This window comes from Notolepis coatsorum, assembly GCF_963971535.1.
Source record: "Notolepis coatsorum genome assembly, chromosome: 6".
Taxonomy (NCBI): domain Eukaryota; kingdom Metazoa; phylum Chordata; class Actinopteri; order Aulopiformes; family Paralepididae; genus Notolepis; species Notolepis coatsorum.
The window spans coordinates 86,600,696-86,618,285 of record NC_140170.1 but is presented as its reverse complement, the minus strand read 5'-3'; the positions used below and the strand labels follow the sequence as shown (position 1 = coordinate 86,618,285).

General features: G+C 49.6%; 1 protein-coding gene across 1 annotated transcript in view; it reads left to right on the top strand.

Annotated features, from left to right (window-relative positions):
• The window catches only part of LOC311229594 (uncharacterized protein), a gene marked incomplete at both ends in the record, with an annotated part of 187,090 nt that overhangs the window by 144,596 nt on the left and 24,904 nt on the right, over positions 1-17,590 (top strand). Inside the window, 4 exons of the mRNA XM_084315669.1 lie at positions 11,268-11,417; positions 11,556-11,678; positions 13,775-13,906; positions 17,167-17,295. Coding sequence (XP_084171795.1) covers positions 11,268-11,417; positions 11,556-11,678; positions 13,775-13,906; positions 17,167-17,295 — 534 coding nt within the window. The remainder of the gene's footprint in view (positions 1-11,267; positions 11,418-11,555; positions 11,679-13,774; positions 13,907-17,166; positions 17,296-17,590) is intronic.

Sequence of the window (17,590 nt, the reverse complement as noted above, 5' to 3'; positions counted from 1 at the left end):
TTAGCTCCCCTCTTAGCCCTGTTTGACCCCCCTGCAGCTTGTTAGGCCTCTACTACCAGCATGGCCCTGTCTGCTAGCTTTGCCCCGGCGGCTAGCACAGCCTCTATGTTAATGCAGCCCTTACTGCTGGCATAGGCCCTGTAGCTAGCCATGCCCTGGCAGCTAACCCAGTCCCTCAGCAGAGCCCCAGTCTGCTAGCTTAGCCCCGGCTGCTAGCACAGCCTCTATGTTTATGCAGCCCTTGCTGCTGGCATGGGCCCTGTAGCTAGCCATGCCCTGGCAGCTAACCCAGTTCCCTCTGCATGGCCCCAGTCTGCTAGCTTGGCCCCGGCTGTTAGCACAGCCTCTATGTTAATGCAGCCTTGCAGCTGGCATAGGCCCTGTAGCTAGCCAGGCCCAAGCAGCTAACCCGGTCCCTCTGCATGGCCTCCACTTTTTTGTGTAGTTTATCACACTGCTAGGACTGCCCTTTCAGCTAGCAAGGTCAGTTTATCTCCCACTGCTAGGACTGCCTTTCCAGCTAGCAAGGTCAGTTTATCCCACTGCTAGGACTGCCTTTTCAGCTAGCAAGGTCAGTTTTACCCCACTGCTAGGACTGCCCTTTCAGCTAGCAAGGTCAGTTTTTCTCACACTGCTAGGACTGCCTTTTCAGCTAGCGAGGTCAGTTTATCCCACTGCTAGGACTGCCTTTTCAGCTAGCAAGGTCAGTTTATCTCACACTGCTAGGACTGCCCTTCAGCTAGCAAGGTCAGTATTCCCACTGCTAGGACTGCCCTTTCAGCTAGCAAGGTCAGTTTATCTCACACAGCTAGGACTGTCCTTCCAGCTAGCTTGTTCTCTCATGCTGGTCCAGCCCTGTCTGCCAGCCTAGCTCCGGCAGCTAGCGCAGCCTCTATGTTAATGTAGCAGTACAGCTGGCATAGGCCCTGTAGCTATCAGTGCCTTGGCAGCTACCCTTTCCCCCTGCTAGCCTAGCTCGGCAGCTAGCGCAGCCTCTATGTTGATGTAGCAGTACAGCTAGCATAGGCCCTGTAGCTATCAGTGCCTTGGCAGCTACCCTTTCCCTCTGCTAGCCCTTTCCCGGTGCTACCATGGTTACCCCTTAGCTACCCTGCTTGCCCCTCAGTTCCTCTAGACCAGTTCCTCTAGACCAGTTCTCTAGACCAGTTCTCTAGGCCAGTTCTCTTGGCCAGTTCTCTAGGCTAGTTCTCTGGACCCAGTTCCTCCTGACCCGGTTCCTCTAGGCCCGGTTTCCTCTAGGCCAGTTCCTCCTGTTGCCCCTCTGCTACCCTAGTTACCCCTCGGCGACCCTGTTTCTTTTGCTAGCCCCACTCTTGTGGTGGCTTCCCCTGCTGGCTTGGCCAGTACCTTTTGTTTTTGTCTTGTTTTGCCCCCTGCCACTCTGTCTGTATTTGTTTTGGGTCGCCAGGTGGCTCCCGTTGAGGGGGGGGTACTGTGAGGTTTTGTCCGCTGCTCACCAACTTTCTCTGTCTTCTTTAAGCCTACTGTTAGGAATTCCCTACTCACTCTCTCTAGCCCCCACCCTCTCGTTCTTTACTCTCAGTGGCCACACCTGTTCGATTATCAATTACCTCTCGCACCTGTGGTGGCAGGCTAATTAGTTCCCCTGTGGGCTTTAAATACCAGGGCGCTTCCCCTCGTTTCGGCGTGGGGTCGTGTTGTATACTTGCCGAGTCATATTCTCTAAACATCTAGACTCTTTCGGGAGATCCTCTGTCTGCCTATGCTGTTCCATTCTCCGGCGTCGAGATGTTTGCTCCAGCCTTCGCCAGCTGTCGCCGTTGCCTGTGGGGGAGACTGGTCTGCGCTCCCTGTACTTCCACGGGAGGCACCCCAGCGTTCCACTGCAGACCCCCGCGCAGCTGTTCGTCCTGACGCACATCCAGACCAGCGCAGACGCTCTCCAGTCCTCAGCGCGCAACGCGCATCTTCCAAGGATGCTCGAGCTTGGCACGCTCTCCAGACCAGCGCGCAACGCGCATCTTCCAGACCCTCGAGCTTGGCACGCTCTCCAGACCTCAGCGCGCAGACGCGCATCTACCAGACCTTCGAGCTTGGCACGCTCTCCAGACCAGCGCAGACGCGCATCTTCCAGACCCTCGAGCTTGGCACGCTCTCCAGACCTCAGCGCGCAGACGCGCATCTACCAGACCTTCGAGCTTGGCACGCTCTCCAGACCAGCGCAGACGCGCATCTTCCAGACCTTCGAGCTTGGCACGCTCTCCAGACCTCAGCGCGCCGACGCGCATCTACCAGACCTTCGAGCTTGGCACGCTCTCCAGACCAGCGCAGACGCGCATCTTCCAGACCCTCGAGCTTGGCACGCTCTCCAGACCTCAGCGCGCAGACGCGCATCTACCAGACCTTCGAGCTTGGCACGCTCTCCAGACCAGCGCAGACGCGCATCTTCCAGACCTTCGAGCTTGGCACGCTCTCCAGACCTCAGCGCGCCGACGCGCATCTTCCAGACCTTCGTGCTTGGCACACTCCTCCACGCAGACGCACCAGATGCGTCTCTCGGTTCCGGCGCGCACTCCAAGCTGTGGCGCACCACTCTGTCCTCGGCTCGGACAGCCGGCTTCCCGGTGGCGACACCCTCGCCACCGCCGCCTGTTCCAGCACCACTCTGTCCTCGGCTCGGACAGCCGGCTTCCCGGTGGCGACACCCTCGCCACCGCCGCCTGTTCCAGCACCACTCTGTTCCTCGGCTCCGACAGTCGGCTACCCGGTGACGACACCCTCGCCACCGCCGCCTGTTCCAGCACTCTGTTCCTCGGCTCCGACAGTCGGCTACCCGGTGACGACACCCTCGCCACCGCCGCTGTTCCAGCACTCTGTTCCTCGGCTCCGACAGTCGGCTACCCGGTGACGACACCCTCGCCACCGCCGCTGTTCCAGCACTCTGTTCCTCGGCTCCGACAGTCGGCTACCCGGTGACGACACCCTCGCCACCGCCGCTGTTCCAGCACTCTGTTCCTCGGCTCCGACAGTCGGCTACCCGGTGACGACACCCTCGCCACCGCCGCTGTTCCAGCACTCTGTTCCTCGGCTCGGACAGCCAGCTACCCGGTGGCGACACCCTCGCCGCCGCTGCTGTTCCTGCACCATTACGCATACGCCTGGGTGAGTTTTGATTGTTAAGTCACTCATCCAGCGTGTTGCCTCCTGGGTGAGTTTTGATTGTTAAGTCACTCACCCAGCGTTGTGCCTCCTGGGTGAGTTTGACTGTTAAGTCACTCACCCAGCGTAATGCCTCTGTTTTGTTCTCTCGTGGATATTATTTTGGACATTTCATCTCCCACTGTGTGTTTGTTCACACGAAGATAGTATTTACTTTGTTACTTTGTTATTTGGACTATTCTGCATCTGCTCTGTTTTTTCCCCTTTGTACATTAACCCTCCCCTCTGTTCTGCAGAGTGGCCCAGATGTTTCCCACCAGTCCTCCCAGTCCTCCCTGTCCCCAGCCCGCCTCCGCGGGCCTCTGTCCCCTCTGTCCCTAGTTCTCCCCTTTCTAGTTCCACCTAGTTCTCTGTCCTTAGTTCTCCTAGTCCCTAGTCCTCTGTCCCTAGTCCTCTGTCCCTAGTTCTCCCCTTTCTAGTTCCACCTAGTTCCTTGTCCCTAGTTCTCCTAGTCCCTAGTCCTCTGTCCCTTGTCCCTAGTTCTCTCTGTCCCTAGTCCTCTGTCCCTAGTTCTCCTAGTCTCTAGTTCTCCTAGTCTCTAGTTCCTCTGTCCCTAGGCGTTCCCTTATACCTTCCCTTAGTGTTCCCTTTTCCTGCCCGCCTCTTAAAGGCACTTTACCTTCCCCTCTTGTGTTATTCCGTGTTTTGTGTTTTCTCCCTTAAAGGGACAGTGCCCTTTTTCCCTGTTCTCAATAAATATCTGTTTCTTGGCAAACCATCATACCTGTCTTGTGTTGTGCGATTGGGGTCGGTTACAAACCATAACAAAAACTGGAGAAGTATGGGATACGAGGTATAGCTAACTCTTGGCTGAAGAGCTACTTGGAAAACAGACAGCAATGCGTGCAAATTAATGACACTGTGTCAGGATTTAGGAAGGTCACCTGTGGAGTACCCCAGGGATCTGTGATAGGTCCAAACGTTAATTTATATTAATGATATGTGCAATGTTGCTGAACTGTTAAAGTTTGTTATTTTTGCAGATGATACAAATTTATATTGCTCAGGGATATTGAAAGAGAGCTTGAAATTCTCAAAACTTGGTTTGTCTCTCAAAATTGTCTCTCAATAATAAGAAAACTAAATTTATGGTTTTTGGTAATCGAAAAGAAATAGAGGGGGATATCGAGTAAAAAAATATGTGATGTAAAAATAGAAAGAGTTTCTGAGATAAAATGTCTAGGGGTAGTTATTGACCAGAAATTAACATGGAAACAACATGTTAACTATACAAGGAAAAATATCTAAGTCAGTAGCAATATTGTATAAATGTAAGGATATATTAAACTACAAAGCCTTGCACATCATTTACTGCTCACTTATACTTCCTTACATATCTTACTGTGTGGAAGTATGGGGGTCGACATTTTAAAATACAGTAAATCCAATAGTCTTACTGCAAAAGCGGGCCATTCGGAACCTTTTCAAGGCTGGTTACTATGAACACACAAATCGATAGGTTATGTATATAACCTAGTTATATGAGTACTGGCTGAACGTCTTGCTCTTCGCCATCGAGATGTACCTCATCTCCAGTACCTACTGTACTTCATTAACGAAAAAACAAATGCACCCAGCATCTGACCAGGCCCCGCCCAAGTGCCGTACTATAAGGCAGCAGGCGTGGTCACCACTCGCCCTTCCTCGGAAAAAGTTTCCATCAGAAAAGTTTCCCAAGGGACCTCAGGGCGTGCTAAGAGCAAGACGCTCAGCCAGTACTCATATAACTAGGTTATATACATAACCTATCGTTATATATTCATACTGGCGAATCGCGTCTTGCTCTTCGCCATCGAGATATGGGGACAGAGCAGACGCGAGGACCGACAAATGCACCCCCTGAGGACCCGAAAGCCCACATCAGGGGGGAGGGGAGTCCCGTCACCCCTCCTTCCTAGTGAAGAGGGGGCGGCAGTCAACTCCACCCAAGTGCGAAAAAGAGGGAACTAGAAACCTCCAAACGCATAGCACAGGCGGGACCACGTGTGACACAACACCTTGTGGTCCACACCCACACACCCCTGCTACCCCACCGAAAGATGGGAAGCAGGAGAGGTTCCAGACCTCAGAACTGCCTGGGAGACAGAACCCCCGGTCATGTCCATGAGGTAAAACCTTACGAAGGGACCCGGTGAGGACCATGAAGCCGCAGCACAGATGTCCTCCACCGAGGCCCCTCCTAACAGGGCGGCAGAGGCCGCCACCCCACGAGTGGAGTGCGCCCTGACACCCCCAGGGGGGGCCAGCCCAGCCAACGTGTAGCAAAGGGCAATGCCCTCGCACAACCAATGGGACAGGCTCTGTTTCGACAGTGCCTTACCAGCGTGAGAGCCACCGTAACAGATAAAAAGCTGATCGGTAGCCCTGAGGCCCTGAGTACGGCTGAGGTAAATCCCCAAAGCCCGGACCGGACATGACAGGTGAAGGCCCGCCTCTAACTCACTAGCGTGAGGAGGCGGATGAAACGCCTGAACCATAATATCCCTGGAGCGGAAAGAACTCTGGATATTTTTTGGCATGAAGGCTGGATTAGGCCTCAGAGTGGCACCGCTATCGAAACGAATAGACAGACACTCAGGCCGCACCGAGAGAGCACAGAGCTCACCCACGCGCTTAGCGGAGGTGATGGCCAGCAAGAACGCAGTCTTGAACGACAGCTGTTCCAAAGGCGCTTGCTCAAGAGGCTCAAACGGGGCCTTGGACAACCGACCGAGGACCAATTGAAGATCCCAACTCGGAGCCAGAGAGCGTGTCACTGGCTTAAGGCGCCGAGTGCCAAGCAGGAAACGCTTCACAAGAGGGTGGCTGAACAACACAACGCCCTCAAACCCCTCATGATAAGAGGATATAGCCGCAGCATATACCCTCACCGTCGAAGCCGACAGTCTATCAAGGAGAGACTGAAGGAAAGCAAGGACAGCATCCAGGGGGCAGGACACTGGGTCCCGGCCCCCCACCTTACACCACTCTTGGAACATACGCCACCTACCCGCGTAAAGCGCGATAGTGGAGGGAGCACGCGCATTCCGGATGGTGTCAACCACAGAAGGGTCCATCCTCTCCAGACTCACCCTCTCACCAGCCAAACCATCAGAGGCTGGCCCAGCACAGGGGGCTGCCACAGCGACCCGGCCGCTTGAGAGAGGGCCCGTGATGACCAAGGAACAGGCCACGGCGGGGCTACCAATAGCTGGATCACGACCGGGAACCACACAGCTGTGCCCCGATCCGGCGCAACCAGGATCAAGGTCCTGTGCTCCCACCGTACCCGCTCCAACAACTGACCTATCAGGTGTGAGGGGGGGAAGGCGTACAGAAGCCCGGGCAACCATGGATACACTGAGAAGGCATCCACCCCCAAGGGAGGAACATCCTCCCGACTGACCAAGAACCACAAGGGGCACTTGTGAGATCGTCTGCTCGCAAACAGATCCACTGAAGCTTCCCCGAAGCGATCCCAGATCTGCCTGACTATGCCTTGACGCCGTTCCCACTCGTCGTGATGAGGACCGCCCCGCGACATCACATCCGTGCCCACATTCTCCTTGCCAGGGATGTGGAGCGCCCTCAGACTGCGCAGATTGTGAGACGCCCATAGCCAGAGCTCGACCGCCGCCCGGTGCAGACGGGTGGAGCGTACTCCACCCTGTCTGTTGATATATGCCGCTGCTGTCATACTGTCCGTCCTGACCAAAACACCAAGTGGGCGAGCCGTCTGAGGACCAGGAGGACCGCCTTCAATTCCAACACATTGATGTGCAGGGCAGACCGGGCAGCATGGATCGTCCAGCTGCCCCCTACTGCGTTGGTCCGACACGTCCCCCCCCATCCCGTGAGAGAGGTGTCGGTGAAGACCGTGACGTGTGAACACCTGCTGCCCATGGGGACCCCGTTGGTGAGGATACCAGTCCTCCTCCAGTGGGCAAGATCCCCCCGTATCGACAAGGGAACCGTCAACCGTTTCCACTTGCCCCTCACCGGGTCTATTTTCATACTGGAAAACCACCTCTGTATCCTCCTCATGAAGAGGAGGCCAAGAGGGACCACAGCGTGAGCAGATGCCATCATACCAAGCAGGCGCATCACCTTCAGCGCCGTGACCGTCCCTCCAGGACGGAAACCCCCGAGCACGTTGAGGATAGACACTCTCCGTTGCTCCGAGAGGGTTGCCCTCATGGGCCTTGAACTTAGAACCAAGCCCAAGTACTCCACCTGTTGACTGGGAAGAGGCGTACTCTTCTTCCAGTTCACAGCAAAACCCAGCCTGGTGAGGAATTCCACCACCAGCCTGGTATGAGACCTGGCGACCTCCTCCGACCGGCTGAGGAGCAGCATGTCGTCGAGATAGAAAATAATTCGTATCCCCTGACGACGTAGAGGCTCCAGCGCGGTCTCTACGCACTTGGTGAATGTGCGGGGGGCCAGAGAGTAGCCGAACGGCAACCTCTGGTTTTCGTACGCTACGCCCTGAAAAAGGAACCGTAGGAACTTCCTGTGAGGAGGGAAAATCGGGATGTGAAAATACGCATCCTTCAGGTCTATGAAGGTGAACCAGTCTCCCACCCTGACAGCGAGTAGCAGGTGTTTGACGGTCAACATTCTGAACGGTCTCGCCACAATCAGACGATTGAACGCGGACAGATCCAGTATAAGTCTGACACCTCCCATTTTTTTGGGCACCAGAAAATAACGGGAGTAGACGCCTGACATCGCGTCCTCTCTCGGGACCACGACTACGGCCTGCTTCGCCAACAGAGATTGGATCTCGTCGGCCAGAGCTGTCACTGCTGCTGACCCTGACAATAGGGTCTGCACCAAACCTGAAAACGGAGGGTGGGGTTGTGCGAACTGCAAGACAAGCCCCCGCCTCAACATTCTCTCCATCCACCTCGACATATGGCACTGTTGTAGCCATATGTGATAATAATCCCAGAGCGCACACCCGCCGCCAACTGGCGCTGGGCCGCAAGGAACTGCAGATAGGCGGCCCGGTCCCTCCCGCTGTGCGTAGCCTCTGAAACCGCCAACCGTGCGGGCAGGGCATTCCGTGGAATCGGGACAACGGTCCCTGATACAACCCACGAGGCAATCGCACCCAAGGGGGGACCCCGACAGAAAGGGCCGGTTTGATACGGGAGAAGCTGACATCAAACTAGGTGACAAAAGCTCCCCCACTGACCACCCCTCCAGAACATGCTGAGGAGTTGTTCTGCAGCCTGACATGTAAGGCGTGAGGACCCCATGGGTTCCTACACACCGTAGCCCTGCAGTGATATTACTACCACCCAAATCACGCGCGCCTGCCAGACCACTGCCGATCTTGCGGGAGTGGGAGGCATCAACGTGATACCCCGCCTGGCGAAGGCGAGGTCGGGGTAACCCGCGCTGAGCATTCTTTCGAAGATGCCTCGAGTCCCCCTGCTGACTACCATCGACAGTGGCAGCCATAACACCAGGTTCACCCAATGCACAACGCGTGGCGAGGGAGCCACGTGACAGCACAACATTCTCACGGACAGACCCAGGTTCAGCCATCAACTGGGTGTCAGCCCCTGTCCCCATGAGAAGCGAAACGTGGGGCCGCATGCACTTCAACGAAGGCTCGCGGCCCGCAGCCAAAGGAAACGGATCAGAGCCCCTTTTCCGCTGGTGTTGGGGGAGGGAGTGATCGGGGAGCAGGCTGCTCGCGGCAGGACGGCGACGGCTTGTATATTCCAAGCCGAGCTCATCCAACATGGCCGATCCGTCGGCCGCCAAGGCTGTCGGCCGTGTGGACACCTGTTGACTCAACGCCCAGGGTACCACTGGCGGGGGAAACATGACCGCCTGTCGAGGGCCTCGCCATAGTCGCTGACGAGGCCATGCTCCAACCTCCGGCTGCATAGCGTGAGGCGGTGTGGGACCTAGGTCAACAACCGCCCGCGTCTCCGCAGAACGACCAAAGAGTCCTTCCGCGGAAAGAGGAGCCGTGAGGAGAAGAAACCTTTCTTCCTCCCCAAGAGGAGACTGCTCAACCAGAAATGCCTATTAACAAGTGTTGATAGCTAATCCTAATCCTCCCCGCAGTTATAGCTTGCGACTGATTCAAGATCTCTATAACACCAAAAACATGCAAAATGTTTTCAGCGTCGGCTGGTCCTGTAGCCCCACTACCCGACGCTAATGTGGACAGAAAAACAGTCAGCTGAGCCACAACACTGGCCGCAGCTAAATTCCAACCTGTGGCAGTATAACTCTCATCAGTCCATACTGCCACCTGCCGGGCCAACCTGCTCTCAAGCGTCGGCTTCCGGGTGGGACACCGTTCAACCCCACCGGGGCACAGGATCGATGCTACCTGGCTCTCTAGCCACGGCACACCCGCCCTGCACCCTGTTGTCAACCCATTCACCTGTAAAAAAGGGTAAATAAGTCTCAGCAAAACCCCCCACATTAGCTACCGACTGACCTTCATCAATGAACTGGTTAAGAGGAGGGAAAAGCGGTGACATCCCACGGCGGGGAACATTAAAACAGTGACCCAGCATTATAGCATTAGTGTTAGCAGCGCGCTCCAAGATCGCCTGGAAAACGTCCAACTCAGAGGGACGTTCACCCAGACATCCCGCCCCTGGCGCCGACACACAACTCGGTTGTCTAACATAACAACAAGCAGCATTACTAACACCAGCGTTAATGCCTGATGACACAGAGCCTACCTGGGTACGAGTCAGCTCGATAGCCAAACCTCGCACGCTGTCCCTCGATCTGCTGCCACAAGACGAGGAAACACCAGGACAGACCCGACGTGCCGTTGGAACATGCCGAGAAGATTCCAGGGGTTGGCAAATCTCCGGTGAATACTCAACATTGCGCAATTTCTCTATACTTTTCATAACGCTAGTTCACAGGGTGCAAGCATCCGCCATGATGGAAACTAAATAGAGGAAGGGCGAGTGGTGACCACGCCTGCTGCCTTATAGTACGGCACTGGGGCGGGGCCTGGTCAGATGCTGGGTGCATTTGTTTTTTCGTTAATGAAGTACAGTAGGTACTGGAGATGAGGTACATCTCGATGGCGAAGAGCAAGACACAATTCGCCAGTACGAATATATAACCATTGTTTATAAAGTCTCATATTATGAAATTTTATGATTTGGTTTATTATAAAACTATGCAAATAATGTACAGAGCTAAAGCAAAGTTACTCCCAGACGGGGTGCAAAGTTTTTTTTCAATACATGAAAGAAAATATGATTTGAGAGATATTTGTAAATGTACTGTTCAAAAAGATAAGAAAGGGATTAAAAGGAGGTGTATTTCTATTATTGGGGTTAACTTGTGGAACAATGCTGATATACAGTTAAGAATGAGTAATTTGCTTTTGGTTTTTAAGAAAATTATTTGTAAAGCTATTTTTGAAAACTACAAGGGTGAATAATACTGTTTTCTTTTGCTATTTTCTTTTAGAGTACTGTTTTGGAGTCTTAATTTTTGTAATTTGTGTGAAGAATATAGGACAGGCATATATAAGCATTATGCTTCAGTCTGTGCCTTTTCAGTCACTGTAAAATCAAATATTGTTAAATGATGGTGTATATTGTATTGTGTGAGATGATGACTGAATAAACTACTACTACTACTACTACTACTACTACTACTACTACTACTACTACTACTACTACTACTACTACTACTACTACTAATGTGACAACCTACCCGTGTGACACGTCCCCCGTTCTCCCCTAGTAGTGGTAGTGGTGGTGGTGGTAGTAATATTGGAATGACTTATTCTGTCCTCTTGTTAACTTGCTCTTCCTTCCATACCCCTCGCTCGCCCTTGGATCTCATTTGACGGTAAGTTATGGAAATCAGCGTTCCTAATTCAGTAAGGAGCAGAATAAATACTGCCACTCACAGTAAATATTGACACCTCTGTCAACTCACTACATTTCTTTACCGTCTTTCCCATTACTAACACCACATTTATCTTACGTTTCTAAACACTTTGCTCAGGCTGCGTCACTGTGTGAGTCTTGCTATAGATTCCTAGGGTCTCAAACCTGGTCTGGCTTGTATTCCTTTAGACATTTTCAAGAAACCAAAAAAGAAGAAGGAGGAGGCCAACGGGCCCGGCACAGCTGAGGCCAAGACGAATGGAACCGAAGCCAAGTCAAAAAAGACCAAGACCAAGAAGAATGAGGATGTGTCTGGAGAAGAGAGTCCTGCCGTCCAAAGTGAGAAACTCTGATGAAAGTGACAATGTTACTGTAGGCCTTTGTCTTTCTTTTTTCTTTTTTACTACAGACCAACAGTGTCATCTCTTCACATCTGTCATACAATTATCACTTTTTATTTTTTCAAAAAAATTTAAGATGGAAAAAAAGTGAAGAAAAAGAAACCAGAGAAGGATATAGATGAACCCGTTAAAGAGAAAGAAAAAGAGCCAAAGGCAGAGCCAAAGAAGAAAACCAAAAGTGCTCCAAATAAGAAGAAAAGTAAGTGGTTCATGTAATAACATTGTAAATATAGAGATATGAGTGCTGTAATTCAAAAGGGTTATCCAATACAGTACAACCCCATTCCAATATTCCCACACAGTAGGCCTAACTGTGTGGGAATATTGGAATGGGGTTGTACTGTACTATTGGATAACCCTTTTGAATTACAGCACTCATATCTCTATATTTACAATGTTATAATATTAGATAGTTACAAAATATGATATATTCAATTATGAGTTGTTATGTGGATGCTACAAATTCTGTGAGTTAAGAGGGAGACTGGCCACTGTTATTTTCTTTCTATTTGCAATGCTTCTCTTAGCTTGTAACACCAATCCAACAAGCGAACATTAAAAGTCAAGGTCAGGTGACAGGACTATTCACAGTGATAGACTCAGCCAGTGTCCTGCTCTGTCTCCTACCCCGGCCATCTCTCTGCTGAGTGTATCCGGCCTGTAAGTGTTGTCCTGGCTCTGTCTCCTACCCCGGCCATCTCTGCTGAGTGTAACCGGCCTGTAAGCGTTGTCCTGGCTCTGTCTCCTACCCCGGCCATCTCTGCTGAGTGTAACCGGCCTGTAAGCGTTGTCCTGGCTCTGTCTCCTATCCCGGCCGTCTCTGCTGAGTGTAACCGGCCTGTAAGCGTTGTCCTGGCTCTGTCTCATACCCTGGCCATCTCTGCTGAGTGTATCTGGCCTGTAAGCGTTGTCCTGGCTCTGTCTCATACCCTGGCCATCTCTGCTGAGTGTATCTGGCCTGTAAGCGTTGTCCTGGCTCTGTCTCATACCCTGGCCATCTCTGCTGAGTGTATCTGGCCTGTAAGCTGTACTGCCTCATGTACTGCCTTCATGCCCTGCCTGTCTCTGCTTTGTGTGCTTGGCCTGTGCTTTGCCTCCCTGTCCTGCGCTGTCTCCTGAGTGGTGTGTCTCCTAGGTGGCAACCTGTCGGACAACGCTATCTCTATGGACGTTGTCTATGCTCGTCCTTTGCGGTCTCAAGAAGTTGTGTGTTCATTGTGATGCTCTATGATCACCCTGGGTGGTAACTCAGTGTGATGCTCTATGATCACCCTGGGTGGTAACTCAGTGTGATGCTCTATGATCACCCTGGGTGGTAACTCAGTGTGATGCTCTATGATCACCCTGGGTGGTAACTCAGTGTGATGCTCTATGATCACCCTGGGTGGTAACTCAGTGTGATGCCCTATGATCACCCTGGGTGGTAACTCAGTGTGATGCTCTATGATCACCCTGGGTGGTAACTCAGTGTGATGCTCTATGATCACCCTGGGTGGTAACTCAGTGTGATGCTCTATGATCACCCTGGGTGGTAACTCAGTGTGATGCTCTATGATCACCCTGGGTGGTAACTCAGTGTGATGCCCTATGATCACCCTGGGTGGTAACTCATTGTGATGCTCTATGATCACCCTGGGTGGTAACTCAGTGTGATGCCCTATGGTCACCCTGGGTGGTAACTCAGTGTGATGCTCTATGATCACCCTGGGTAACTTGTTGGACGTCATTGATGCTCTCTATGGATATTGTTATGCCCTGTCTCTGCTTACCTGGTATGCCTTTCTATGGTTTAGCTTGTATTGTTTATTATCACTATTCATATTTGTATTATTAGTATTACTATTACTACTCCCTTATAGGGCTGGTATGCGTGCCATTAGCGTTAGCCACACTTCTAGGCCTCTTTTATTTTGGAAAGAATGATAAAAAAAATAATAATAATAAAAATTCTACTACGGCTCCTTTCAACTAATCGACTAATAGGGGTCAGCCCTACTCCCTTATTGTATTTATTTTCACGTCTGGCCATCCTAGCGTATTGTCCATCTATGGTTTCTTCCCTGTTTTTCCTATTAAGGTTTTTCTATGGGAGCTTTTCCTTATCTTCTTCAAATAAATCTGACCTGACTTGACATGGCGACTGGCGTGACGGTTGGCTGCCATGCTCGTAATTGCCTAAAAGGGAAGCTGTGATGCTGTGATGCTGCAAACATCACTAGATTTGCAGTAAGACAGGATAACCTCAAAAAGGAGACAGGAATAATATCAGATAACCGCCTCTTGCCCCTTCTAAAGGTTCAGACACAGAGGATGATGATGACGAGGAGGAGGAGGAAGAGACACCCAACAAGAAAACCAAGAAAAAGACTGCAAAGGAAAGTTCTCCAGTCCCAAGTGCCATGAAGGAGAAGAAATCTAAATCTAAAGGTAGGCCTGGTGTGCTATGAAGACTGTGTTTTCAGATGAGTTGTTCAGAGCAACACGAGTGAGAGCAGACTTATGTTGCTAAGAGGATTAGATTATTTCATTGTGTAATGATTGAGTGAGTGGAAACTTCGGCTCAGCAGTGCATGTGGCACAACATCTACTAATCAAGTGGCTTGCCACAAAGAAATGGTAGGCCAGCTCAAAGCCTTTAATGTTTCATATTTCTGTAGTCACCAAGACAAAACAGCAATCATCTAATAATATTATGGTCTTCTAGGTTTAGAATTATACATTTACATTTAGTCATTTAGCTGACGCTTTTATCCAAAGCGACTTACAAGTTCTGTACGACAAGTCATCAGGAAGGGTACAAAACAGCTGAGTAACAATGTTCATCAAAGTGTTGAGTGCTACAGTATAGGTTAGTATATTAGGACAAGTGCATGACAATAAGGTTAGTTAGGGTTAGATTTATTTAATTATTATAATTTTCTTTCCCCATTTCAGATAATGGTTGAAGAAGTGCGTCTTTAGTCGACATATTTTTTTTACTCGACAGAATTATATTTTACTTTGACAGAACATTAGGTTTTTCAGTACAAACATCCACTCTAGACTGATGTAGTTAAATGACATGAAGGCAATACCTAGATCAGTGTTTCTCAAATTATGGGTCGCGACCCAAATTGGGGCCGCGGGTAGGTGACAGTGGGGCATTGGAAAGAGGAGCCGTGAGGAGAAGAAACCTTTCTTCCTCCCCAAGAGGAGACTGCTCCCAGAAATGCCTATTAACAAGTGTTGATAGCATCCTAATCCTCCCCGCAGTTATAGCTTGCGACTGATTCAAGATCTCTATAACACCAAAAACATGCAAAATGTTTTCAGCGTCGGCTGGTCCTGTAGCCCCACTACCCGACGCTAATGTGGACAGAAAAACAAATTAAAAAAATATTTTTTTAATGTTCTGGCAACATAAATATGCCTTGTTTTATAAATGTGTATTGATAACATAGTCCTGTAATTCCATTTTCTAATAAATATGCATGATCAAGTTCAACAACGTGTGCTTTTATTTTGATATTCCTTAATTCCATGTTGAAATTACGCGATCATTTAATTTAATTTCGATAATAATATTTTGTGGGGTTCCCAAAAAAAATCCTAAATAAAATGGGGTCACAGTATGAAAACGTTTGAGAACCCCTGACCTATAGATAATAGCCACAGTGAGTTTGTTTACAGGCTTGCTGTTTCCCAGCTGTGTGCGTATGTATTATGCTTTCCTAGCTTCATATCACAGCCGGGCAAATGAACATAGACTGAAATTAACTTTAGATCTCCCGGGTGACAGTGTGTCATGTAATTTACTGTACTCTGAAGCATTTTATACCTAAACATAAAATGTGGGCCACTTATTTGTCAAACACTCAGACCAAAGTTGTTGAAATGCTCCAACTCAAAATGTCAACGTAGAGTCCTGTTTGGTGGGTGCTGCTGACATGTCGAATCGATTGCATTTTATGTTTAGATTCAAGATTGAAGATTCAAGAGATTTATTGACCATGTAGTGAACATGTAGTGAAATGAAGGTGGCCATGCCCGCCTTGATTGTGCAAAAAATACAAATAATAAAATAGAATAATAAAATAGAATAGGTAATAAAATAGACATGATAAAAAGTACTAAGATAAAATACAATACAATGCTAAGCTTAAGAATTAAAGGTAATGAGTCCTATATACAATATTATACAATATACTATACAATATACAGTTATGTTTTTTAAAGTGACTTTTTTTAAAGTGTTTGTGTGTGAGAGAGTGCAAGTGAGGATGTGCGGTGTGTGTGTGTGTGCGTGTGTGTGCGTGTGTGTGTGTGTGTGTGTGTGTGTGTGTGTGTGTGTGTGTGTGTGTGTGTGTGTGTGTGTGTGTGTGTGTGTGTGTGTGTGTGTGTGTGTGTGTGTGTGTGTGTGTGTGTGTGTGCACCTGTCATGTTCCTTCATGTGTACTTGTGTGTGGAGAGGTTCAGTGTTCTGATGGCCTGGGGGAAGAAGCTGAGTCGGAGTCTCTCTGTTCTTGCTGCATATATGCGGAGGCGCTTGCCTGACTGCAGCAGCTTGAACAGGCTATTGTTGGGGTGGTGAGGGTCCTTCATTATCCTGCTGCTGCCAGGCTGCCAGGGCACACCATCTAGAGTTTCGGCGCCAAGCCTATTTCCTATAGCGTACTCATAATTCTAGCACCTAGAGTTAGCTGCAACATTTTTGGTAGCTAATGTTAGTGGCAATGACATTCTTAATGGGGGCAGACATATTGAATGGTGACTGAAAGGACATTTCCATGCACTGAAAGCACAGAGGTCCAGCTGCGTGCCGCATTCTATTCCGTTTCTATGTAGAGCAGGAGTTGGCACGTTGAGTTGGGAGGGGTTGGTGCGGCGCCTTCACCGGACCACAATACCATGAAGTTAACTTGGTTTTAATACATCCGGGTAAAACAGTGTGCCTCACTCACGAAATGCAGGTCAAACTGTCAAACTAGGCATTGAAGATCAAAAGTGAATTAAGACCCAGCAATTTATCCTATTTCTCGCCTAAAATGTTAGTGAACCGTTTCGGTGGGAAAGTTTTATGTTCATGAGCTGCCATGTTTCTCCTGTTTGAAAAAGTCATGGACCACCCATTGTCAACACCCAGCTTGGAGTTTGAGGCTAAGCTAGCATTCCCCTGTGTCTTGGCTGGAATAGGTGAAAACGCCCTGTAACGCCTAGTTTGACAGTTTGATCAGAATTTCAGCAAGTTATGCTCGAGGTAACTTTATGCTAATGTGTCTGGTGAACATGCCACACAAACTCGCTGTGACGCTTCCGGCCCTGAGAGAAGAAATTGCCTTTTGGGTCTAGTTGTTCTGGTTAGCAACTGATGATGATGGATTCAGGGGTTAAATGTACTACAAAAGCTAAAATACCTGTTGCATACTTTGCTTACTCTTCAATTCATCTTAATTTCCACAATACATCAGACCCAGCTTGAGATAGATATTATTATTGTTTAATATAATATTATTATTTAAAGTTGCAGTGCTTACCACTCAAGGGGTTTGAACTGGCATTGGCAGCAGCTGACCTTCCATAGTTCCATTAGATTAGAAGTAATACCACCCTGAATCCTCACAATGGCCTACGGCCAAGATAGCATAGTTATGTTGAAGGAAATTACCCTTGAATCAGATTTCCATTTCACTTGTCACTTTATCCTTCAGACGACAAGGATTCTGAAGGCAAAGGAAAATCCAAGTCCAAGGAGAAGGATAAGGAGAAGGACAAGAAGAAGGAACCTGCTACCTTGTTCCAGATACATGGAGATAAAGACTCCAAATCCAAGAAGAAAGGTAAAAAAAAATACTGTGATCAATATTTTATGAATCTATAGACCTTCTCAGAAGAATTCCGTTGCTAGGGGAACAACTTTGGCCCCAGTGCTATTTCCTGTCAGCTGGTGTATTAGCAAACATCGCAACAGGAAATAAACTTGGGCCAATTTAGAATGTTTCTGTTGTCAAGTTAGAAAAGGTCCCCTAGTAGGCCTATCCAATGGTATGGGGGATGCCCTGGCTTCAGCCTCTTCAATGTCTGAACATAGGGCTGACAAACCACTTAATAAAAAACCATCCATAATACAGTACA